The sequence below is a fragment of the Aquila chrysaetos genome, chromosome Z (assembly GCF_900496995.4).
Source record: "Aquila chrysaetos chrysaetos chromosome Z, bAquChr1.4, whole genome shotgun sequence".
Taxonomy (NCBI): Eukaryota; Metazoa; Chordata; class Aves; order Accipitriformes; family Accipitridae; genus Aquila; species Aquila chrysaetos.
The window spans coordinates 24080578-24108252 of NC_044030.1; the positions used below are offsets into that span (position 1 = coordinate 24080578).

The 27675-nt window shown below is 40.7% G+C and overlaps 1 protein-coding gene and 1 long non-coding RNA gene across 2 annotated transcripts in view; one reads left to right on the plus strand and one right to left on the minus strand.

The window, feature by feature from the left end:
* CAMK4 (calcium/calmodulin dependent protein kinase IV) overlaps positions 1 to 27675 on the minus strand; it is a 182450-nt gene that overhangs the window by 92043 nt on the left and 62732 nt on the right. Inside the window, exon 2 of the mRNA XM_030005065.2 lies at positions 12236 to 12314. Coding sequence (XP_029860925.1) covers positions 12236 to 12314 — 79 coding nt within the window. The remainder of the gene's footprint in view (positions 1 to 12235; positions 12315 to 27675) is intronic.
* LOC115337071 lies at positions 371 to 27579 on the plus strand. Its single transcript, XR_003922022.1, has 4 exons — positions 371 to 2566; positions 4562 to 4564; positions 9340 to 9350; positions 27568 to 27579. It is a non-coding gene; the product is annotated as an uncharacterized LOC115337071 (long non-coding RNA).

The window sequence follows — 27675 nt, forward strand, 5'->3', positions numbered from 1 at the left end:
TCCACCCTGAATCTCTGACCTGCTGCTTAAATGACACCTGTACTAGGAGACTTGTAATCTCCTGATGCTAAACAATTTTTCTGGTAGGTCAGCCCCGAACACTGATAATGAGGGGTCCTGAAGTCACTTCAGTGTTGCTTGATAGTACATAGAACCTGTAACTCTACACTTAGAAGAACCACATAAATGACCCCATGCCCCAAAATTGCCTAAAATTTAGAGGTTCTATACTTTATAATTTGAATAACACAGCAAACCAGTAGATCCTCAAAGGAAAGCAGGGAAAGAATCCCTTGCAGAAACTCTTCAGGGACTGAAAATGGACAGTTGGAAAAGGATATAGAGAAGCATGTAGAGATGGTTAAGAGAGGTAGGCAGACATGTGAAAGCAAGGCCTTATAACTAATTTAGAGAGCTCGCTTCATAGATTAGAAACTGTGAGTTGACTTTCTTGTTAGCACTATGTGTCAACAAATAACATTAGAATTTACAGGACTGGTTTTGTCCCTACATCTCTCCAATCCCTGCATCCCCAGACGCAGGATGTCTCAACTACATTAATGACAGCACATTAACTTGCATCCTCTGCCAGGATCTATGAGCTGTGCTGGAAAAAAAAGGCAAGTGACTGAACAGGCTGAGAGCAGCAGGAACATACAGTGACTTCCCTCTCCAACAGATCACCCCAACCTGTGAATTCTGCACCTAAGATCCATAGGGTGCCTTCCATATTTGATCCTGTGTTCCCTGATGCTTCATACAATTTAGGAGTAAATGGAGGAGATGCTGAAAGGAGGCAATTGTAAGCTATGTAAACTTGAACCAGAACAGGTGAGTATTTGAGTTTCAGGAGACTTATCTATGTCTCCATTTATGGCCACTGAATTCATATGCAGATTTGGCAAATCACAAAGAATCAGACCTAAAAACCACCTCTGATGCATGAAGTGTGATTTGGGGTGCAATTTCTGTACTTAAAAAAACCTGCAACCCCTGAGGACCCTGTAGGTTCTTATGTTACTGCAGGTAAAATCTGTGGCAACTTCAGCTTTTGGTAAGGTCTAGCTACTCAGTGATAAGAAACTATCTGGGACCTTCAACCTAAGTTTTTTGAGGTCCTTATTACAACTGCTATACTCTGACCATACTTTCATAAACTTTGGGATGAACAAGCTCTGTATGAAGCTCAGTGGTAATAAAGCTGTCTCTCTTTAAATCACATTTCACATATCCACTACATGGGAGGAAGAAGACCTGGCTTATAACACACAAGTTCTTAGGTGACATAATACACAATGTAAAAGGCGACATTATAGTGTGTGTCTGCTATAGGCCACCTGATCAAGAAGAACAAGTGGATGGGGCACTCTACAGACAGATAGAAGCAGCATCACATTTGCAGGACCTGGTCCTCATGGGGAACTTCAAGCATCCTGTTATGTGCTGGACAGACAACAGAGCAGGACACAAGCAAACCAGGAGGTACCTGGAGCGCGTTCATACTAACTTGCTCCTCCAAGTGAGTGACGAGCCAGTCAGGAGAGATGCTCTGCTGGACCTCATACTCACCAACAAGGAGGGATTCACTGGGGATGTGAAGATCAAAGGCAGCCTTGGTTGCAGTGACCATGAGATGCTGGAGTTCAGGATCCTGAGGGCAGGGAGGAGAGTGAAAAGCAAGACGACAACCCTGGACTTCAGGAGAGCAGACTTTGGCCTCTTCAAAGTTCTCCTTAGAAAAGTCCCATGGGATAAGCTCCTAGAAGGAAGTGGGGGTCTAGAAAGCTGATAATATTCAAGGATCACCTCCTCCAATCTCAAGAGCAGACCATCCCAGCAAGTAGGAAGTCAGGCAAAAATGCCAGGAGGCCTGTGTGGATAAACAAGGAGCTCCTGGCCAAATTCAAACACAAAAAGGAACCATACAGAGGGTGGAAGCAAGGATGGGTAACCTGGAAGGAATACAGAAACATTGTCCGAGCATCCAGGGATGAATTTAGGAAAGCTAAAGCCCAAATGGAATTGAATATGGCAAGGGATGTCAAAGGCAAGTAGAAGGGCTTCTATAAGTAGACAGGTGACAAAAGGAAGGGTAGGGCCTGCTGCTGAATGAGGCAAGGGACCTGGTGACAAAGGACATAGAAAAGGCTGAGGTACTGAATGCCTTCTTCACCTCAGTCTTTACTAGGGAGACCAGCTTTTAGGAATGCCAGGCTCCAGAGACCAGGGGAAAAGGCTGGAGCAAGGAAGATGTACCCGTCATGGAAGAAGATCAGGTCAGGGAAGACTCAATCAAATTGAACATACATAAGTTCATGGGCCCTGATGGGATGCACCCACAAGTGCTGAGGGAGCTGGCAGATGTCACTGTGAGGCCACTCTCAATAATCTGTGGTCAATCATGGTGACTGGGAGGAGTACCCAAAGACTGGAGGGAAGCAAATGTCACTCATGTGTTCAAGAAGGAGCACCCAGGAAACTGCAGGCAGGTCCGCCTCACCTCAATCCCTGGGAGGGTGATGGAGCAGCTAATCCTGGAAACCATTTCCAGGCACATGAAGGACAAGTCAGGCATCAAGTGTATTCACCAAGGGCAAGTCATGCTTGACCAACTTGAGAAACTTCTATGATGAAATGTCTTCATAGATGAAGGGAGAGCAGTGGATATTGTCTAGCTGGACTTCAGTAAGGTCTTTGACACTGTCTCCCATAAGATCCCCATAGACAAGCTGTTAAAAGTATGGGCTGGATAAGCAGACAGTAAGGTGGCTGAACAACCAGGCCCAGAGGGTCGTGATCAGTGGCATGAATTCTAGTTGGAGGTCAGTAATGAGGGGTGTACCACAGGGGTCAATACTGGGTCCAATCCTGTTAACATCTTCATTAAGGAGCTGGATGATGGGGCAGAGTGCACTCTCAGCAAGTTTGCTGATGATACCAAACTGGGAGGAGGGGCTGATACACCCGAGGGACCTGGACAGGTTGGAGAAATGGGCTGACAGGAACCTCATGAAATTCAACAAGGAGAAGTGCAAAGTGCTGCACCTGGGGAGGAACAACCCCAGGCACCAGTACATGCTGGGGGCTGCCCAGCTGGAAAGCAGCTTGGCAGAAGGGGGATCCTTGTGGACACCAAGGTTTGAGCATGCACCAGTAATGTGTCCTTGCGGCAAAGAAGGCTAATTGTATCCTGGGCTACCTTAAAAGAAGTCTTGCCAGCAGGTCGAGGGTGATGATCTGTCCCCCCTACTCAGCACTGGTGAGGCCACACCTGGAGTGCTGTGTCCAGTGCTGGGCTCCCCAGTTTGAGAGAGACATGGACACACTGGAGAGAATCCCACGAAAGGCCACCAAGATGATGAAGGGACTGGAGTGTCCCTTCTATGAGGAAAGGCTGAGTGACCTGGATCTGTTTAGCCTGGAGAAGAGAAGGCAAATTTTACCTGTGAAGTAAAGTATGCAGGAGGTAGCTATTGATGTGTTATGAATGTGGTACTAATTGCCTGGATACAAATACTTTACAGATCTAGCTCCTAGCCTCAGTACCTCACGTGCCCCTCACCCATAAAACATGGAAATGCTAACATGTTTTCTCACTGCGGTGTTGCAGTTGTAACACAGTAATGGTGCAAAAAGAATAACTGAAATTAGTTATAATGGTGAAATGAATAATTTTCCTGGCATTCTGATTAACTGATTTTTGGCTTCTCAGTTGTAGAAATTAGGACCCTCATCTGCAGGAATTAGAACTTTTCCCACAAATTCTTGAAAGCCACATCACAGAGTTCTTTTGACTTTGTATTTTCTCATATTATTACATTCAAATCCCATACCTACTATGTTTGTCACTCAATCTAGAAACCTACAATTATTATGATGCTATTTCTTCTTGTAGCACTATTCTTTTATCAGTGTATAAAGACCTAAAACCTATATGAGTGTTATGTATCTTGCAGACAGAATCTAAATTTCTGCAGGCTGATATTCCTGAGAGTACTACTTAGAGGTCCTCAGAAGTTAGCATATCATGTAATCTTTGCAATTCTAAAATAAATCTGAAATCAGAATTCACTCAAAAAAACTATAAATGAAAGTGACTTGAATACCACAGGACTGAAATACAAATCAAACCATCTTATTTATGCTATTTCTTATTACTTATGGAAATGTTTCCAGCTGTTTTCAACTATATCTACTGAAAGCATGCCCAGTTGGAGTTTCAAATATCTGTTCATTCAATATATACAAAGTATAATGGAATAGCTTGCTGGAAACAAACAGTAGTATTTGAAGGCTGCTTAAAACAAAGGGGGAGGAATAACAAAGAAAGCAGGGTGGGTTTTTTTACATTTGTAGGAAAACATGTTTTTAGTTATTTTTTTATTTATTCAGGTTTGGGGGTTTTTTTTGTTTTGTTTTGGGTTTGGGGTTTTTTTCCCTTAAGGAAGCCCTTCCTAAGTGATTTGAGCAGAGAGCAAGCTTAGTTTGGCAAAAATTTGGGATGATCCTTACCCATACACACTAGTCCTGCAGCCCTCAGCCGTCACAATATTCAGCTTAGAAAGTTGTACTGAACCTTAGTTCCAGTCTTAAGAGATGCTCTGACCTGGTGACGTTATCTCATGGACATCAGACAGTGATGCTGGTTTCATGATTTCTCAAAGAAGCTTCTGTAACCGGAACCCAAAGGCTGTGCCACTTACACAGTTATTGTGTTAGTTTCCACCTTTGGTTTTCCATTCCTCCCTACATGTGGTTGGTCTTTCTCTTAAAGGACGTAAGACAAAAGGAGACCACCTCAGCCAAAGAGGATATATTTTATCTTGAAATATGCCAGTGTAACCAGTTTGTCAAGTGAGTACATCCTGATTACAGAGTTCTTGATAAAATAAAGCCTCTCTCTTATAGACCTCAGATTTGCCTCTCTGAGGGGCTACAGAGAACTCAGCTTCAGGCCAGAGGAATAAACCCAGGATGCTATGTTTTAAGTCATACACTGTCCCTGTTTTATTCCAACAGCTGAACTGCCACTACTGAGAAAACACTGTGGTTTCTCATCTTTTGTCCTCTTCATTTTTTGTGCATGCAGACAGTTTTCCATTAATTCTTTGCTTGACAGCATAGAACAAGCTCAACCTCTCTCCACTCAAATGAGTAACTGTCACAACTGTGCTGACAGGATCACAGCATACATTTCTTAAAAACAACAACTTCCTAAAGTGCAGAGGGAGAAGAGTTTCAGAGATCCCCATCACAAGCCTCACAGACCACCCATCTATGGAGAAGCCCTGTCTTCCCTGCAGTACAGCTCCATCAATGGCACGTCTCCAGATCTCTTTAACAGGCTGTAAATAATGAAGGGTTTCTAAAGAGAAGGACTATAATCTCAGGATAGCCTAATATTTACCTCTGCACCTTCATGCAGCCCTTTTGCAGGGTTGCGTCTTTGCTTTAGGCATTAAATATATCCTCACACAGCAACACATTTCATTCTTATTCCCTGTCTTGCCTCTCTACATTTATGTGCACCCGAGACACACAAAGCTCCTCTAGGCTTGCTTAAAGCCATGGAGAAGACAAATCACTGCAGGCAGGAAGAGAGCAAAATCTGCATGGATGGGTTGTTAGAAGAAAATGTGCGGTTCAGATCATTTCATGAAAGTTCCTGTTAAGTTATTCAAAGCTAAACATGTGTCATTTGTTTCTTTTTTTTTTTTTACTGAATTAATCATCTAAGGGATATTATTTAGTTTCTCAGAACTACTTGTTCAACAATACAATGTATACAGTAGATTGAGCTTCCTTGAAGTGCGTAACAATGAGTTGAGCTTTATATTTTCCTCTTTTTATTAGCTCATCTTTGTATTTCTGAAAAATAAGCTGTGAATACCAGAAATGAGTGTTAGCTAATTACCTATACATTAAACAGAGTAAGGAAAAAAGAAATGTAATACATACTCTCTGTTCTTAAAATCTTAACCTGAGGTATGACTTACTCAGGCAGAGCACAGCAATTCAATCTAAACAGCGACAGGTAAAAAATATTGTTCTATGTTAAGTGATTTTTACACATCACCTGCACTACAATGTGATATAATACAATACATTGTAATGCAGATGACATGTTAAATAACTTTATGTATGTAGGACAGGCTTTTTTCAGTTGCAGAATGGGATTTTTTTCCTTTTCTAAAGGATGCCCTATCAATACAGACAAAACCCACTTTTTGCTTTCCAAGGACTAAACCAGCATATTACAAAGCTATTTTTCAGTAAAATTTCCACTTTGACTAACTGGTGTTTGATTTCATAGCATCTAAAGCAAAAACCTATTGGTATCTTACTGCAGGAAAAAAAAAATCTTTCAGTTCTCTCTTCTTTTGTAGGGCATTTATGTAAAATGAACTTTCTTGTTCTTCAGACACTACACATTTGATGGACTTAACTTTTACTTAAAAGCTCTTTCTTTTGGAAGGTAGTGAGTCAGACTGTGGAAGCCAGATTCCACTTATATATGAGGGAAAACTGGATATAAGCAGTGGAAAACTCAAAGCCTTACTGCCTTATTACTTTATTCAAAATAATTTTGACTTAAATATTTTTTTCATCTTTCAGAAGAAACATAACAGTGTGAAATGCACATGAATGAGATGATGACATGGATGACAAAAATGAGCTCACCAGGAAAAATAAAGTAATCTCCATATATATAAGAGCTAGTACTGCAGACGGAGTGGTAATTAAGAAATTACCATTTCCCAATAATTACCAAGCAATGGCATATGTGATGTGTGTATGTGTGTGTGTGAATGAACAACAGAAGAGAATGTGTGAGCTAGCTGACATACCTTTTTAATGGTAAGTACTGATGTGCAGTTGACTGTTTTCATGTAGAATTACATATGACACTATTCTTTTTCCTTTTCGAAAAATTTGAAAAAAATTAGAGCATTGCAATGCACATTAATGCAATGTATTAATTAATACCAGCTTTGTGAGAAAAAAATTAACCTTAAATATACATATAGATGTACATATATTCCAAACATCTGTCATCTGGAGAAAAAAGAATACTGCCATAGCCCTTCAGACAAATTGGAGTATTGTTAGGCTCTTGCTTTCTCTGTGGACCAGGTATGTCTGCTAAACTTCACCACTCTCAGATGTCAGTCCAATAAGAGTACTGACAATTACTGCATGACAGGAGATATATATATATATATATATATATATATATATATATATAGTCTCATTATAAAATCTATAGAGAAACAGGCATATGGAGGCAGGAGGCATTCAAATTGTAAATCCTGTAAGGCCACTTGGCAGCAAATGGAAATTTTCATTTTATAGCTACAAACATACATCTTTTTCTCCAAAAGTCAATGAAAGACCAATTTACTAATTCTGACTCCCATCAAGTGTGATACACAGTCCCCACCCCCTGCCGTGGCACTTGCCTTCTCAAACAATTTGGAAGGCTCAAGCAAAAGCAGCACCCCTCCAAGAAAACAGACTAAACATTTGCACGAGCCTCTTGATTACCACTTAATGCCACCAATTCACTGCAAGATGAAAAATCCAGCCAACTATACTCTCTGTATAGTTGGGAATATATATAGTTTATAATATATATGTATATGTTATAGTGTGTGTATATATATGTTTGTGTATATATATATATAATGTACTTGCGTGTAAATAAATATACATATGTCTATGCATATATCTGCAAACATGAACACAACTGAGACTTTATATATATGCCTTTATAGACCATTATAATCTTCTTCAGGCCCTAACTCTAGATATTCAACCCCACTTATCCAGGAGGGAAGCCTGTTACCTTTACATTTCCTCACACTCCTCTCTGCTCCACAGACAAACTATTTGTTGTTCTCAAATTCTCTAACCAATTAGAACAATTAGAGTAATCCCAGCACAACTATTTCCAGCGTATGTGTTGCTTGAAAACTGTTGCTCTGTCTCTGATCTGAGAAAAAGTTCATGTGCCTGAACATTTGTCTGATTTTGAACATCAACCAGTCTGCAAGAAGAACGCTGCTCCATAAATACTGATTTTAATTAAAGTACTGAGGAAGTATTAGTTAAGCATCACAAACCCTGTGAGGGAGGATGCCCACACATGAAAAAAATGAAATCAAAATAAGAATTTTCCAAAACAGTCTCTGTACTTGCACGCCTCATTGACGGAGACACAGAGGGCCTAATATTTCATAATACTTAATCACTCTTAGAGGATAGTGCCTATCAATTAAAACCTAGGAATATTAACCAGGCTATCCTTCAAAGCATTGCTGACAAGCAAATCAAATAAGTATTATGTCATTTTTGTGGATGAGAAAGTTGAACTAAAAAGAAATACCTCAGTCAACAGCACAGGCTGAATTGGGAATACACCAGGACCTAGGCTCCGGACAACCCAGCTCAGCATCCTGTTCTCCTTTCCGCAGACCATGTTGGTTTATTGCAATGGCAGCTCCCAAATTACTTCAGTTACAGTTGTTAGTACTTGGTAGACCTATAACGGAGGCAGGCACTTGGTGTCTTAATTCAGAAACCGCAGAACAGACGCCATCTGTTCTTTTCACTATTTTTAAAGCAACTTGTCCAGACTCAGGTAGGAAATTTAAGGCAGAGGTGGATCTAATTTCTTGGAAGGCGTTCACCTGCCCAGACTGAGACAATCTCCAGGCTGGCCCTAGTTCATGTGCTGCCTATCTTTCTCAAAACACACCAAAAGGAGGCAAAGGTTTGCAGATGAGAAGTTTCATTTCACGAACAGCACATAAATATGTTTGCTCCCTTCAGGAATCCTGTGTTCTTCCAATATGATCCACATGCTATATGTTGTTTGCGTTTACATTTACATTGTAAATTGCATTTACATTTACATTGTTTGCATTTGCAATTTACATTTGCAGTTACATGATTCGAACCTTTATATTTATTACCTGCATGGAATTTCAGAGATCTGCTAAACCTAGCAAAAATCAAATAATGAATATATAATACAATCCTACATTTCAATTATGCTCAGGAACTGAGCATAAAGGTTGGATAAGCAAATCAAAAGCAATAATATAGCATGCTTATTCACCTGTCCCATAGATGTTGTTTTATAAACATATTTCTTTTTGTATTTGTTAAGAACAAGTCCAAATTTAATTTCTTGTACATTATGTGAGAGTTTTTTCCCCACTAATACATACATCAATTTTTCTGTGGACTTCTTTAGCCCTTCTAACAGTTGTCTTTTAGCTGCTTTGGAAGTTATGGTCCTAATTTGCCTGTCAGTTTCCTAACTTTGACACTCAGACACTTCAGGAGTAAGAACCAGAAGTGTTCTTTGAACTAAATTTTATTCACCAGAAGTGTAATTTAAAGGATTCAAAACTACTCCTAAACTTGGGCTGAATTTGACAAAACCAAAACAAAACAGGGAACTGAAGCATTCTGTTTCAGTAGTTTTGAACCAGCAAAAAAGTATTTTTCTCCTCCTTTTGGAACTGTATAATTTTAATTAATGGTTAAGAATGATTAAACCTCTAAATACCCCCCCCCCAATTATTTAATTTTCTTGACAACAAAAGATTGTATAAACATGTTTTCTCCTGTTTCTCTTTGTTGGCTTACTAGCAATCAGAAAAAAAACAAATAGAACTGAGCAAATAATCTAAGAATACTATTTTATTAAGCTAGATGGTGAAGAAATATTAATTAAAGAATATTTTACAAACTCACATCTCTTCATAAATGTGTATTCTCAGCATTGGCTGATATGTCCTGCCCAAAATTTTATTTGCTCTCAAATAAGAATGCATTAGTCAGGCAAAATGAAAAATTAATCTTATTATTTAAATTATAAGAACACCGATAGGCATTTTATATTTCTTGCAGTCTGTTCCTAGCACACTAATTCAATCCAAAAGGATCATTTGTTTCTTATCTGAGCTGTTTCCATGGGACAAAAGTAATCACTTCTAATGCTTTACTTCAAATTACAGTACTGTAGTCATCAGCATTCACAAATCCAGAGCTGCCAGTCAGTCACCAGACTCCTAATCACACATCACTTGTTACCACTTCCAAAACAAGCTGGACCACCCCCTCCCTGACCCTCACCCTGTTTTAACAGACACTCTTCCTCAGCGAGTTATTCTTGTTTGGTGCAGTGTTTAAAGTCAGTCAGTTTGAATGGCAAAAAATGGAGTATTTGCTTTTCCACCATCTTCCTTTGTCTTCTAATTTCCTGTGCTCTTCAGAGCTCCCTTATGTGCATTTAAGAAAAGGAATTGAAGAAATGGGACTTTGCATCAAAAGCAGTCACAGGTTCTTCTTTTTCTCCCATCACTTTTCCTCCACTATTGAACTGCCATCTGTTTTTTCTAACTGTTTAAAAAAAGCCAACAGGAATCTTAAGCCAATCAACATTTTGGTATGTGATTTGGCCCACACTTCGTTATTTTTACACCAAGACACTCTGAGCAAAGATTAGGCCTCCTGCTGTGGGAGCACTGTAACACACAGTTAGTTCTGTCTCTGTGATAATAATTATGTCTCCAAATTGGAACAGAGCTACAGTAGCTCATGGCACACAGACACAAGCAGTGGCACATCCTTACAGTATCACCTCCCATGTTCTCAGTTATACAAATAAGCTCAGTTGTGTAACAGAATCACTTGTTCTCATAACAAAACATCCCAAAGTGTATTAATTACACTGGGAACAACTCAGTTGCGTGAAATGCTTAACCACACTGCTGATATAATCAAGAGTGCATTAAGCCAAGCTATTGCTGCTGTGCAAACAATTTACATACATAACCATATTCTTATATTCTACTTGCTTGCCATTTTTCCTACACTTTTTAAAAAAACCTCTGTTTCAATAAGTCCACCAAAAGTCTAAATTGAATAGTTTCAGATACAAATAGATAGAGCTAGTATTAATGTGGCCACTATGCACATGAATTAATCTCCACAAAGGCCAAAAAAGAGCAAAGAACTATTTTTAAGCAATATCATTCTTTCTAGTGCTTTTCAGAATTAAAATTATCAGAAGGTATACTCCTAAAACATTATGGGAATCGTTGGCATAAAGAACTGATAAAAATTAAGTTCTCTGCATTTCCATAGGAAAGACAGAGCGTAGGCTGCAGCAATGCCAGCTCCTCACATGCTCTGCTTCCTCCAATGCACCAGATGCAAATTCAAAAGCAGCACACACAACTGAATTTCGGTGCCAGTTTAAACTTTGGCTTACTTTCAAAGACGACAAATTAATGCCAACACTTTACTCATGTGGAACCCACTCATTATGTCTTGCACAGAGACCACCAGTTAATTCAGCATTTAGACATGTTTACGCCTACCCACTCATCATTATGTTGCTAGATGTGAACATTCCTGAACTTCATGGAATAATGGATGATTTAACACTGGAATAAACGGAATCAAACCCACTCATGAATAAAAAACATGTCCGTGCCTCACAGCTTGCTTGTTTCCTCTCAAATTTCTCTTCCCTGTTAGGAACATGAACTGCTCTACCCTATCCCCCACACTCTCTTTCTGCTTGAAGTCTCTCAATCCATTACTAGATAGAGTAATAATGGATTTCTTCTCTGGTCCCTCTTCATGCTTTCCACCATCTATTTTGTAACACACACAAAAATAAATGTGGTAGAAGTGTGACATATATGGCGCTCTAAAAATAAGTGATGTCTCAACTGGTTCTCTTGCAATTTTTATAGGGGGGAAAAACCTCCGTGAAGTCTTTAATTTTACTTGAGTTTGAGGCGGTGTTTTAATCAGTTTCTGAAAAAGATAAATCATGTAATGATATTTTTTGAGCAAAACAATGTATTAAAGCAAAATGAAATCACAGAACATTTAAATGATTCAGAACATACTTCTTTCCCATAGTGAAAGAAAAAGACATTTTTGTCTAAAAGTTTTCCCCAAATCTAAGTCTATGCAGACAACACCAGATGAAGGTACCAGCAAGATTTGTGGGGATAAGGCATTCCCGACAGAGTACTGTTACCTCTAAAAGTTGTTTTAATGATGAGGAGAAGAAGAAGCTCGGTCACAGAAAATACAAGCTTAGCGGGGTCCCGTTTCCCTCACACAAAGAAACTGCACGGAAAAAAACCCAGAGAAAATCCCAAACATATTCCAAAGCAAAGCAAAATAAAAAAGAATGACTTACTGTCTTCTTCAACATTTTGACGGCGTAAGGTTTCTGGGTCCCTTTCTGCCTGCATCTGTAGACAATGGATGTAGCCCCACTAAATTTAAAAAAAAAAAAAAAAAAAAAAAAAAAAAAGGAAGAATAGTTGTACATACACCTCTTTGAATATGTCAATAAACAGAGTTGCCTAGCTGAAACTACATTTTCTATTCCTCCCAGTTTGGGCAAAAATACCTTGTTTTTCCCCACAGATGCAACCAAAAAAACCAGTATAAAAACTGTTTTCTGTTGAACCAGTGAAATTCAGTGGTTATTCAGCCAACAGAACTTGCAAGAGCTTGAGATGCCTCTTGGTCACACCTTTTCTGGCTCCTGACACATCCTGGAGGTTTCCACTGGGTAGCAAGGGACGTAATCTGTCCCCAAACCTGTGACGACATACCTTGTCTTTGTTAAGGCAATACCTTTGCAACAGTTAGTTGCATTGGGATTTTTTACTGTTGATGGCAGGAATGGGGAGTGAGACAGAAAAGAAGAGAAGAGACAATTATTGTGCTGCTCCCTGCCCAGTTGCCCAAACTGCCAAATTTGGCACCAGATGGCACAAGCAGCACTTTTGGTTAATTCAGTGGAAACTGGTGGGGCTTGTTCATAGCAAAACTGAACTGGGCTTACATCTTCTGGTTGCCTTCAAGGCGTACTCACTTGAATGTGCTAAATCTGAGCACTCATAACATAAAATGATGGCTCTGCTGGTTGGAAGGCACTTCTCTGAGTGGGAGGTTGGGCTAGACAGTCTCCAGAGACGGGCTCAGGGGCTGAGGTTACTTGTTGTGCTCTACTTGTTACCATCAGGGAAGGGACCTGTACTCTATGAATTAGCTAAAGAGAGAAAAAGCCTCTGGCAAAAGCATAATGGTTACAAACAATTCCAATACCTTTATATTCTATGACATCTACTTTTAGATGCTGCTGAGCAACCCAGTGCCAGCCACCATCAAAATGGATGCACTGAAGTGCTATGTGTCAGCACTGGATTTAAGGCATTTTTGGAAGCCTCCTGCCCTCAGATTTGTCACCCACTCTAAGACTCAGCACTTTGGAATAGCTGCAGATTTTTAAGCTAGAGGGGACTCCCGTTATCATACATGACTTCCCGAATAACATACATTGCAGAACTGCACACAGCCACTCTGCAGTGGAAGGATTTCATATATACTGCACATCAAATTGCACTGCAGATCTCTCTGAACCAGAAGAAACCCATCTCAGTATGTCTACAGGAGATAACCACAAGCTGCAATGACACAAGCAGATTTCTTTTAAGCAGTGGAATGGTATAGCCAAGTTTGACTGTATGAATAAAGCCGTGATACAAGGTTTATCATTCTGGGTGCACTGCTGTACAAAACCGCCATGCATGGTCTGCACTTCTCCCTCCTCAGCACAGGCACAGGTACTAGATAATGCTCTGAGTAGGCATGTCCATATTTTTATGGATATATGAATGAGCACAAGAACTGGCATTTGATTGAGAAGATTTATTTCAGAAAGACCTCTTCATCAGGAAAGGTCACCTCCAGCCAGAGTCAGGCAGCTCAATCATCTGAGGGCTTCTGTGCATCAAGCACACATAAAGTAATCTTCACTTCGTCTCAAATGCTAAAATGATTTGTCTGTCATAACAGTGTATTGATAAATGTGTGGGAGTACTGCAAGCCTCAGTGACTCCCAGAATCATTACATGAATTTAATTAGATCTCCTCTCCTTGGCCAAGTCTCAAAAGGCTCTATCTAGCAAGAAGAAAAACATACACCACATCATTAGACAACCCTCACATCTTTTAAGTACAACCAAAAATGTTAAAAGATAAAATTTTAAGGACCTGCTGTGATAAAGTTCATATCACCAGTATTTCACTACAGCACTGTAATGGGGAAGTCACTGCATAAACTGCAAATCATTCTTGTACCCTGCTTCACATATTCAGAGTGCAACATAAACATTAAACTCATTTGTCTACACACGCTCTTAGTAGGTAGGCAGCAAACCTAGAAATTATTTTATTTGGTTGAGGGCACAATTAGATAAGCTGTGCAGCTGATGAACCAAATAAATAAATTACCATTGCTGTGCACATCTCCAGGTGTTCAGTGCTGCTGTGGTGATGGAGGGCAGCCACTGTCTCTAGTGATGCTATTGTCAGCGTCTGTTTTACCAGTTTGTAATCTGGCTCTGCAAAGTCTTCCACATGAATAAAAACCTAGCCATTAGAACACCTCTGATGATTTAACAGAACGGGCCGAGTGATGAGACAGACAGCTACACCAGCAGGGGTTGCATGGCACCACCTTTAACAGTTCATTTGACTGTACCCAAAGCTGGAAGAAAGGCAGCATAGTCCTCAAAAGACACATACGACAGCCTGGAGAGACAGGAGTTTATGAAGGCTTGTCCAGTGAGCAGTTTGCCATCAGGCTCGTTAGTCACCATTCAAAACACACAGAGGTGCTAGCTTAGAAATTATTCCCTATTGTAAAGATTTTGGGCAGCACATCCCTGGAGTCTTAATTTGGGGAAAAAATGATGACAAGGTATCACAAGATTTGGGAATGCTTTCAGAGGGTTTTCTTTTGGTTTATGTGCTTATGGCTGGCTGTGACAGATACGTTCCTGTGGGATATCTGGAAAGCAATGGACACATAGTGAACAATCCAGACACAATGGAACTGATTCATCTGTGAGCCAGAGGCCTCTGCAGGCAGCAGGCCTCAAGGATGTAGCGAAGGTCAACTGTTGCTACAAGTTTGATGAAACAAGCACAAAAAGTAGAACAAGGTCGGGTATACGTGACTGAAAGCAGGATTCAAGACAGGACACAGGCGGAGGGAACCATTCGCGTGATCAAAAGACCTTATCCAATCAATCTATTGCTTTAGGCGTGTGGACAGCACATGCTAACCAATCAACAAATGGCTTGCACATGAGCAGGAACTAGAACTACTACTTAAACCAAGCTATTTGGGCAATAAAGTGGCATCTGCTCAATCACATTGATTGTGTGCAGTGTCCGTGACTTCCACGTCGACAAGTGGCGCCCGAACAGGGACCCTCAGATCGGTGTTGAATTCTTCGACAGAAGCCGATGGAGAGAGGGTGCGGAAGCCGGCCGAAGGTGAGTGCTGCCCCGGCACTCGGGAAAACGCTAGCGTTGTGCGTCATGGAAATCTCGCCCTGGCCAGGCGAGCGGCCGGGGAGGAGATGGGGTCCACTCTGTCCAAAGAAGAGGCAGCAGTGGTTAAGCTCCTCCAACATATGTTCTCTACGAGAGGATTAAGTTATGACTCATCTGCCCTGAAAGCTCTGTTACTATGGGCAAGAGAAAAAGGTTTACTCTCTACATCTGGAGATGTTTTCGACATCCCTACGTGGGAAAAGATAGGGCAAGAACTATGGCAAGACATAAGTTCGGGTTCAAAAGAGGCAAGCAGATTCTCCACGATGTGGAGGTTAATTATAGACACTTTAAAAAGTATGAAAGCAGAACGGTCAGCAGCAGCTTCTGCTTTTTCTGCATTGAAACCAGAAGATTCAAAGGAAATACCCTCCTCAACACGTTTGCTCTTTGAGCAACCACAAATCCGTGTATCTGGGGCGAATAAGGTCTCCGCAGGTGCTAGTGCAGCCAGAAAGTCTGCGGTAGCAGATCCAAAGCCCGGGGACCAGCCTTTGGAAAAAGGCAACAACCTGACAGAATTTCCACCACCAGCAGAAGAGACAGGAAACAGCTCAGTCTCTAGATCCCGTTCTTCATCACCTAAACCAGTTGCTTCATCCCTGTATCCACCGCTGATGCCATCCACTCCTCCATCCCCGATTGAGGAAAAAGAGGAACGGGCAACAGGTCTGGGGGATACGCAATTGAAAGAAATGCTACAAAAACTGGAGGCTCTCGAAGCCCGTTTGGAGTCGTCAGTGAAGCCTGAACCGGCGTCATCAACTGTTCCTGCGCCTCCACCACCTTTCAGCACAGGACTTTCGTCATTCCCAAGACCACCTCTAATGAATCCTTCTATCTCACAGGACGTATCGGGTGAGATCGGTGCCATGGCACCTTTGCCACCACCTCCGACGGCTTTGTTAACAGCGGGGGAGGTGGGAGATCCGGCAAAAAAATGGAAGGGGGTAATCAGAGATGCTTTAATTGAAGGTCAATTTATTCCATCTGCATTTCCAGTTGTGATGGGGGGACATGGGGCTCCTGTTTGGGAAGCATTAGACTGGAAAGTTTTAAAGGAAGCTAAGGCAGCAGTCACTCAATATGGGTTAAAATCACCGTACAGTCAATCTATTATTCAACATGTATTTTCTGCACATTTGTTGACACCATACGATGTTAAAATGCTTGTGCAAATGTTATTGCTTCCGTCCCAGCAACTCCAGTTTTATCAAAACTGGCAAACCGCCTGTGAAAATGCAGCTGCTATCCCACGACAGAATGGGGATCCTTTGTTTGGAGTGCAAGCCCAAATGCTATTAGGTGCAGGTCCTTATGCTAGGACAGACTGGCAAGCACAATTTGCCACAGAAGTCTTACAACCCAGTCAAGATTTAGCTTTTAAAGCATTGAATAATGTGCATGATGAGAAAATTAAACATACTTTTACTTCAGTAAAGCAAGGTCCCACTGCATTGATTGTGTGCAGTGTCCGTGACTTCCGCGTCGACATGTTCCCACCAGCCAGGAAAGAGATCACCAAGCAAACAGCTAACACTGCCACCCTCTTCCATGCCAGAAACAAGCACCAGGACTCAGGAACAGGATGGCAACCTGCTTACACCACACCTGGTGCAAAGCTTAGCAGACCACTACTAGTACAGACCAGACTCCTTGTCTCTTCAGTGATAACAGAACCTCTTTGCTTCTTCCCAATAAAAAAAAAAAAGGAGAGGGGATGGGCAGGGAAAGCAGCCTATGGGTCTTAATGTAAATGCACGATTTACTTTGCTTATTTTGCATTTTGCTTTGCTTATTTTGGCTTCCTGCTGGAGCTCAGCAAGCCTTCTGCTGAATCAGCACATACAGCTTTCCTGAGCCTCTATGACTTGGAAGGTCACCAATATAATTGGAGTGATTCAAACTTTCATCACCAAAAAGCAGTGGGAAGCTTCATCTGCAAAAATCTCATGCGCAACAGAAAAGCTCAGAGAGCTGCTAATTGTAACCTCTTGCCCTTAATTTTTTCAACATCAAAGCTTGACTGCCATCAACCAGGCTCTCAGAACCTCATCTTGAATTTGTACCAACATTTCACTGATACATTTGGTCAGAAAACACAAATATGCAGAAACCAAAAATTCTTGTGGCAACCTGCCACTTTCTACAGGCATGAAATTTATGACCAGGTAGACAGATCGCAAGCCTCTCAATGTCCCATCCTCTGCAGGTGGTGTTCCACTCCATCTGAATGATAAATATTACTGGTGCTATAGAAAGAGATCACCTCTACTCAATGGTTAAGGCACTTATTTGATAAGCAGCAGATACCAACACTAGGGAATATTTAATCCTACAGCATGAACCGTTTCGACAGAAGAAACTGAGATGACCCTAAGCCCAAGCAGCCAATAATCACTTGCAGAAGTACATTGCAGTGTGTGATTGACAAGCAACGCATTCCCAGTTCAGACTAGAAACCAGAAATTAAGTCTCCCATGCTCCAGATGTGTCCAACCACAAGATTACTCACCATATTGTGTTGGCACATTTAGAATTGAAACTGCCAGCTTCTTCCTCTTTGTAGTTGGTGAATACATGCATACATACATATCTATCTTTGCATATATACAAACACTTGTATTTATATGAAATATTTTATTATATATATTTGGGTATGTAAGTGTGAACTTATTTACTTCTAAAGAAAATCAGGCTTAAAGGAGCATCCAGCTGTTGCTTTTTTGCATCTTTGCCCAGAACAAGCTGCCTGAAGTCAAAACATAAATTATTTAAAGTTGGCTGGAACAATATGAAAAAATGCACATTCTTGGAATACATAGTTGGCCAAGTTAGTTAGAGAACAGTAAAAATCAGAATTCCTACATTGTTGAAAACATTGTCATTCTCTTTTACTGACATATGTGTTTCTGTCTGGAAAGCTGCTTAATGATTCTGTTAAAGATTTACTTTTAAAAACCCATGTATAACTGTGAACATGCTAAAGAACAAAAAAAAACCCCAAACCACTTTATTATGTATGCTGTATGCTTTAGTACACAAATATGTTTCTATATCCAGTTTTGACCTTACAAAAAACCTAAAAATAATGTATACATCTTGACTTGTCATAATGGATAATAAAAACACTCACTTCCATGTGATGCTGCCTACAACGAGGACAATGCAAACTCATGAGAAAACTCAAGATGTCCTGTGCATGGAACGTATCACAGCTGCTATATACACAACTCAGTATTAGCACAGAACTAGTTTGCCTGCAGTACAAACAAATAGTTCAGCGACATGATAAACTCACTCAGCCACTAGTCCAAAGATTGCATGAAAAAGTTAAAGTATTAAAAGTACCACTTAATATGTGAAATTAGACTAAAATTCAGTGACTGATCTCTGCATGTGTGCTGTTTTCCACACAAATTTGAAAAATGTTTTAAAAATATTTTAAAAGTATGTGTAAAACTTTTTGCCCCCCCAGTACAGACTTTGTTGAGTATTCTGGATCCTTTTTCTTATTATTATCCTCAGGTGTTATTGAATTCACAATTATTTTAGAAGGACACTATTTTAGAGATTGGGCAACAGCACCATAGTGTTCTGCTTCCACTAAGGAGTCCAGACTGCAAAGCCGAGAGAAAAGGCACAGTCACACTTCAAGTACATGCAGTCAAAAATAGCGGTGTCAGCACAGATGGAAGGAAGGCAGGGACGCCCAGGAGGGGTGTTAAGGAGGTGGAAGTGATCAGCAGAATTTGCACATAAAGGACAAAATGGAATTTGCAGGATCAGGCTGGACTTGCGGTGGAGAAAAGACAAGGCAAGAAAAGACAAATAGAGAAAAGACAAGGCAAGAAAAGACAAATAATTTGAGCCAGGTTGGAAAAAGCCTTTCTTCCTCCACACCCACAAAAAAATTCTGCCTCTGAAACAAGAAAGGGAACCAAAACGAAACACAGCCAGATGTTTATTTGCTCACAGGTAGGTAGGAAAGCTGAATTCCTAGAGCTGCAGTTTTTACGATAAACAGTCGCTGACAGTAATTGGTCCTTTCAAAAGTAGGTCGGCATCTCCACACCATGCCCACTCATCCCAGGTTTTATACTGCGTTTTGATCAACTCAGTACAAATACAGTCCTCAATGTAATCTCCTGTAAATTTCATTTGGATTAAATTCCTTAAGTTCTGAATTTATTTTGGGGAAATTAATTAGTTTGTGCTTCATGAAAGAATGTGAATGATTTCATAATCTAGTTTGTCCAAACAGATCAGGTGAAAGAATGAATGGCCCCAAGAAAACTGTACCTATTACAGAGCTATGGAAATCTGTGCTGCCAAAACTGCAGTAATGGATTAAAGTCCAGTATTGGCTTCCATAAAGAATACTGATTTTTTTTGTACAGTTTACAGAGGTATAAAGTTAAAATACATGTAAATTCAGAAATTCTCACAACTTGCATTTCATGTGAAAGTGTATCAAACCAAACTTTCTTTCTACAGCGAACTTACAAGCAATTTTTAAATTATTCAAATCTGATCTAAAAACTTCTTCTAAACATCAATATCTACATATATAGGACTTGAAGGCAATTGTGCGCAACTGCAGCCCTCCCTTCCCCCTCATTATTTCACAACTTGTAAAGAGAATGGAAAAAGTTACAAAACAAACATAATGTAGGGGGGAAAAAAACCCCTTGAACTCCCACATTCTATAAGGAATAAAACTAATCTTTGAAGATGGGAAGGCTGTTGGAAAACACATACACAGTTCTGGAAAGGAAAGTTAATTCCATTGCATTCCAGTGTTCTGTCTGGTTTGATTTAGACAAGAAAAACATCCATACCTCTTCAGATTTTGATTCCATGACTTTTAGCTGCCATGTTGATTTTCTAATATTTGAGGTGAAAGGACTTTTTAGCAATCGATTCCTGTTCAGGCTGGCCTGCAAAGGCAATGCAATAGACCAACGAGATATTTTTGATATTCAGCCTTCACTGCATTCAGCAGATAAACAAAAGGAGCCTTACATAAGCACATTCCCAACATAAGACATACACTGTTTTTAAATAAACAGTAATCCAACTAGTGCTTGCCAATATTCTTGAACTTGTAACTTCCACAGATAACAATTTGTAGAACTGTAATCCTTTAGATGTGGGCTAGGCTGGCTGGTGAAACACTAACTAAAATGCAGCAGTCCTGTTGTGGTGGCTGGACCGGTAGCTGCTAATTCCTGCTGGGACTGCAGCAGCATACTTCTCACTAGCTTCCAGTGGGGCTCCTCCCTCAAATATTGCAGGAAATTTAGGGAAAAAGACCTCTGTCCTACAAGGAGTCTAAACACTTCACTACATTTGGCATTACTGCCTTTTAAAACAGTGGGCATTCAGCTAGGGGTTAAATTAGGTGCATTCTATAATATCCATCTTAACATTAGATTATTTCCCCCACCTCAAATACTACTTCTTAAATTTCTGTTTAGCTGGTGGGTAAACATTGAGGACCAGAAACAGACCACCGACACTGCATATCTTAAAGCATTTTGGCAAATTTGGCTCCCCTGCCTTTTGTTGAATGGGACAATACAGCTGACCCAGACATACTAAAAGACCAAGAATCATTATCTCAGACCTTAATTTGAAAACATGGAAGCAAAATTCGAACTACATTGAATTTTAGAGGTTACTGCTTTACTGTGTGTACATTGCTGTCTTTGGTGTAACTCAACTTTCAGAAAGTTGGTTCCTGAACAAATCTTCAAGTAAGACTGCTGAAATGCAGATATGAGGTGAAGATCAGAGCACTTCATACAGCACTGTAGAATAAAAATGTATAGAAAATACATTCACTCTTTCTTCTTTTTCATTTAGCCCCTTCAAAAAATTGGGTTAGACCACATGTAAGAACAACTGTATTTCTAAAACAGCAGGGGAGTTCTCAATAGGAAAACCAATTTCTTTCCTACCAACTCTGAAAAAAACTTGCAGCTGAAAGTTGGCTGAAAATGAACTTGTAGTAGTGTCAGGTTGATTTTTCAACACAAAGCTCTTGCAGTCCAATAGATCCAGAAACTGATTCTGAATATTTTATTTAGAACAGAGTTTCCTTTGAGATTGCTCTTCTCTTTTCAGGGACAGGAGAGTACTTCCCTACTCACGTTTAGGCAATTCAATGAAATAGGGAGAGTAAAGAAAAGGAGGTAGAATAGTGGACTGAGTGAACTCCTACTGCTTCCAGCAGGATGCAGATTTTTGTCCTTGGTACTGAACTTTGGAAACACTGGGGCAAATTTTCAAAACCAGGTGCTTAGACTACCTGTGCAAGGCACAGACCCAAATCCTTGGACTGGCAGTCTCAGGCATATTCTCACGGCCACAGACACTGTGCATGCACTTTCCATCTATGTAACATGCCATGCAGTTACTGTCCCTCCCCAAGCAGCACACAAAGCCTGATGACTGAAACAGTTCAGTGAACATAGCTTCCCTGGAAATACACAGGCCTTATTTTAAGCACCATTATTTCATAAGCAGCACTTCCTCCCCCCCCCCCAAAGAGATACTAATATAAAATAAACATTGTTTATTTAATCGTAATGAAGAGTGCATGCGAGGAGAAAGAGCACTGAGCTGTAAAAACTTTTAAAAACCTTCAAAAATGTGTTGCAAGACCTTCCTTGTGGGCCATTGCAGAATTGCCTGCCTGTTTTTCTCCGGTAACAGGGTCCTTCATCAGGAAGTGTTCTAAACAGTCTGTACTTTGAGTAGGTGTCAACATCACTGATTACTGCTCTTAATGACAATCTCCATGTGCAGAAGGAAAACCAGCCTTTGCACTAAATGACATGCAGCAGTATGAACAGCTTCACACATCCCATAATAACTCTTGGTTTTCCTGGTGGAGTGAAGGGAAGTAGAAGGGGGGTTACAAAGTTTGACTACTAGCAACTTGCTTTGTATAGAAAAAAGAAACCTTTTTAAATCAGAAAGGGAAAATTTCATGGCTATTCATGTCTGCATATCTAAAGCAAGTTTTGAACAAAATTCTTTACCAGCTAATTTAGGCCAAGTCATTCCTGGGATTCTGCAAGCTCTTGTGCCCGTGCTTATCCTGAATAGCCCTCATTTTGGTAAGCTACACAGCTTTCTCCTTGGATGTTTGTGTTGTGCTGAATTATGAATTCCTATGCAATGGCTTCTCTGAAATAAGTTGCTTTTGCCAAGAAGTTTATGTGCAGTGCCAACCCAGGATCTCTTACTACAAGACAACAAACAAAATTGAAATATACCACAGATTTAAAAGTTCTTTGGCTTTTTTCTAGCTATTTTGTATATTTTCTTCTTTAAACCAGGTGAGACAGCCATTTCTAATCATAAGAGGTAAGACTGAAAGCCAGGCAATGCAGAAGAGTTTGGAGGAGTGTATTATATTTTGCTAATGCTCCCTAAATGAACACTTTTTATAATGTTTTCTGAATTCTGATCATACTTACATATATTCTCCATTAAAAATACTATGTTTTTGAAGTAAAAAGATAAACTGAAATAACTGATTTTCCATAATAGGGAGCACATTTAATCTGTAATTTCTAATATTTTTGTAACAGTCAGAAAAACTAATTTGCCATCATCATAACAATAACCTGAAGACTTACACTTGGTTGTAATTTTATTGTAATAAAAAAGCTACAGTAGAAAGAGGAAGCTGCAGGAGGAAGCACGCTGATACTATACATAAAACAGAAAAACAGATTTCCTGAGAAAATGAAGATAGCATTAAGGCAATATACTCTGCTGCAGGCTGTGTCAGTGGGGCGTTATTTCGGTCAGAGTGGTAAGTTTTGCAGTCCTGGCAAGTCTGATGACCAAATGCCAACTTACTGCAAGCATGGGGGACCTATCAAGTCAGGTCTGACCTTCCAAAACTATAAAGCCCAACCTTTCTAGCTGGGCAGACTTTGGTTCTGGTGGCTGGGAAAGACCTAAGTAGGTCTAGCCCTTTCCTAAATGTTGGATTTCCTCCACATGCACACAAGAACAGTGCTGCATCAGTCCTAAGCTATCCCTGCCAAGAGGAGGCAGCCACCCTGGAGCGCTGCTTATCACCCACCTTGGTACCACCTCCCACCCTCCTCGAGGGACAAAGTAGGCAGGAGACTGGGGTCACCACACCTTCCTTCTCAGGGTTACAAGACTGCCATGCACGACTGTAGTGGGTTGACCTTGGCTGGCTTCCAGATGCCCACCAAGCTGCTCTATTACTTCTCCATCAACAGGACAAGGGGGAAGAAAAATATGATAGAAAAGCTCGTGGGTCAAGATAAGGACAGGGAGATCTCTTACTAATTACTGTCATGGGTAAAACAAATTCAACTTGGGGAAATTAATTTTAATTATTGCCAATTAATAACAGAGTAGGATGGTGAGAATTAAGAACAAAACTGAAAACACCTTCCTCCACCACTCCCATCTTCCCAGACTTCATTCCCAACTTGTCTAACTCCTCCCGCCAAGCGGCGCAGGAGGATGGGGAATGGGGGTTGCAGTCAGTTCATTACACTTTGTCTCTGCTGCTCCTTCCTCCTCACACTCTTCCCCTGCTCCAGCATGGGGACACAGGCCTTCATGAACTGCTCCAGCATGGCTCCTTTCCACAGGGTACAGTCATTCAGGAATGGACTGCTCCAGTGTGAGCTCCTCCCCACGGGGCCGCAGCTCCTGCTAGGACACCTGCTCCAGTGTGGACTCTCCACTGGGTCACATCTTCCTTCAGGGCATGTCCACCTGCTCCAGCGTGGGGTCCTCCCCGGGCTGCAGGTGGATATCTGCTCCACCGTGGACCTCCCTGGGCTGCAGGGGGCACAGCCTGCCTCACCATGTCTTCCCCACGGGCTGCAGGGGAATCTCCGCTCCGGCACCTGAAGCACCTCCTCCCCCTTCTTCACTGACCTGGGGGTCTGCAGAGGGGTTTCTCTCACAGTGTTCTCACTTCTCTCTCACACTGCTGCTGTGCAGGTTTTTTTACCCTTTCTTAAATATGTTATCACAGAGGTATCACCACCATCACTGATAGGCTCAGCTTTGGCCAGTGGTGGGTCCACCTTGGAGCCAGCTGCAACCATGTGTCTGACATGGAAGGAGCTGCTGGTGTCTTCTCACTGAAGCCACCCCTGCAGCCCCCTGCTAACCAAAACCTTGCCACGTCAACCCAGTACAACAACCCTGCAGGAATCTCACCAGAACAAACAAAAAGCACTCACTGAATCACACACAGACTCAAGCCATGCCAGTGTTGCCTGCGTCTCTCTTACCGCTTTCTAAGCTCTTACAAATTGTTTCAATATTTTTTCAGGTATTGATGTGAGCCCTACTGAATTACAATGTATGGACTCAATCACCCTCCACCCTTTTTTCACTCACCTGTATTTTGCTTTTTTCTAGACTTTTGGGACCTCACCTGCCTGTAGTCACTTCTCAAGGATAACACCTGAAGATGCAGGTTTTGCTCCCAAGAGTTTGCTTCTTCAGTGTTCTGGGGTGAACATCATCAACTCACCACTGACATCTGCACTCTAACTTACCTAAATATTCTCACTTCTGCTCTAACTGGGCCTTTAATATTCTATTAACTTTTTACAAAGACCCCAGATCTCTCTACACAATGTTTTATTGCTTGTTTTCCCTATTAAGTAAAGGACTTAACTTTTTCTTCTTTTTCCTCTTCCCCCCAGCACATTTCTCAAGTCTTTTCCTTGGTAAATTTAATCAATGATGCACCTTCAGCTTTCTCCCTTCCCAGAGCTACTGCTGTGTCCTCTGTTCCGTGTTGTTTCTTCTTTTTGTGAAAGTCCATTTTTTACCCTCCTATCATTTGACAGCTCCCAATGCAGATATTTATACTTACAGGAACTTCAACAGGATGTTCAGAATGTCATGGAAACCATTCCCATGGAAGGTGATCACAGACCATCCTAGTAACTTATGACACACATATGCAAGCAAGTACATATACAGTCAATTACATTTTCAATAAAGTGTCACCACTACTCAATGCTTGAGATGAGGGAGCTCTTTTCTGTAGTTACAAGAGTGAAATTACTGTTTTCCAGGAGAAGATTCCAGATGTTCTAGTCCATGAACATCTTTTATTTTTTCTTGAAGCTCCCTATACCAGCCACTGACCAAGCCACTGTTTAATCGGCTATATTAGAGAAAGACTGCAGTTTTCAATGACTGCAATTTCAGTTTTTAAAGGACTGAGGCTTTTTAGCTGTCAGAGCTGCTCTGTAATCCAGAATAATGATTCTAATCTAATCTATGTCAGTCTGTACTCCTGTACGTAAAGAATTCAGCACAATGGTGTATTACAGATCTAAAAAGAAATTCATTCTTCCATGTTCTCCCCATCGTACTGAAACTTCAAGCACAGCATAGTCCAATGACACATCTTAAGACTGGCATTTCCAACCTTTATTAGAATATAAAACAGAATCACAGTTAAGCAGTATTTGCAACATAGTCTGTACAGGATTTACAGATTCATGATTTATTTCTTAAAAATATTAAAAAAAAGTTCCCCATGTACTTTCAGAGAAAGGCTTGGAACAAAAAGTGTGGTCAGTTATGCCCGTGCACTGGTTCATGTGGTTATAAGCACTAATTGGGTTACAGTTGTAAAATTAGCTATCAAAGTAAGCAAATACCTGGTGCCCACCCTGTACACCAAATGTCCCCTGCAGGCATAGGTTTCAGCATCCACATCAGCCACAGCCTGACGCCACCAGACCTGTGAAAAGAGCTGTAATGCGCAAGCAGGGAGGAAGGCTTTGACACAGACCTCCACAGATCTTCATGAAGCTGTTGTCAGACAAGCAGGTCCTTCCAGAGGGCTGACCAGCCATGCTGCACAATACTCAGTCCCACAGACAGACGATCAAGAATTGCATTCATAGGCAGAGCATCTTCCTCTGAATAAGAACCAAGCTGTGAAAGGCACCACTACTCCTGCCACCCCCTCCCACGCTTTGTTTTCTTGATGTTTAAAGAGAAAATACCCTTAATGAGATCTTATGTGCTGCCAACTACTGAAGTCAAACTCTGCAAATTTAGTGAGCTTTACATATGTCGAAATGCTGCTTCTGGGCTGGGACTTTGTGAGTCTGATTTACCAAAACTCATCCAAAATTGAACAACAATTCTTTTTTGAAGATTCAGCAGAGTATGTACAGTACCTCATGGTTCTCAATAGACCATCCATCCTGATTGCTTAATTATGTACTTACAGTATTTTCATATGCAGTGCAAATATCTAGTTAATAATGTTTTTATCTTGCGAAAGATATATCACAAAGTTTTAGCATATGTCAATTCTGTAAAGAACTTCAGTAAGGTGAGGGTCTCTAAAGTTTTGGCTTCAAAAAGGAAGGCAAGGTATAATATAATTTTAAATTATCTGATACATCCTGGAAAAAAAAAAAAAAGGTATAATTTTTTGAGATTCACTATAATGCTGAGAAGTTTATCCAGGTTTTCATTCATAGATTCTTTCCTTATGCCTCCATCTGTAATCTTTGAAAATAAAAATTTTTTCCCCCACTGACTTAATAATAAACCTGTTGGCAATGGCAAATTTGGGAATTCAGTCAGGAAACTAATATTTTTAATGAAACAACACTAATGCTTTCTAAACACTGAATACACTGACAAACTTAAAAAACTGTTGCAAGCACAGAGATCACAGATATTTGTGGAGGACTATGTCCTATCTTGACAATAAAGCAAAGTGGTTACGGGTGACAAAATACTCATGATCATGGCTAAATGCAGCCCTCGCTCTTTAGTGTGAGCAGTTTATACTATATTTTCTATAAATGCCCAAGGATCCAAAAAGTGTTGTGCACAATGCAGACCACAGTCTCAAAGACACTGGAGGCTTTGTCCCACTCCTTCTGCAGTCTTCCACTTCTTCCATTTACCTGCTGGAGCTATCAGCAGTTCTGTAACTTACTACCATGATTCGTATTGCTCCTCCCTAAGCACCTCCATATTTTGGGAAGACTGTGCTCCATTTATGTCAGCAACTCTCCCAAACCTGTTTAGGGTCAGTTAGTAAATTAGGTAGCCAGGATGTAAAGTAAAATGCCTCATGGTAAAAATGTTACAGCTTTAGGTTACTCGTAAATGTCTATCCTTTCCCTGCTTATATAAAAAATGTGGTTCAGACTG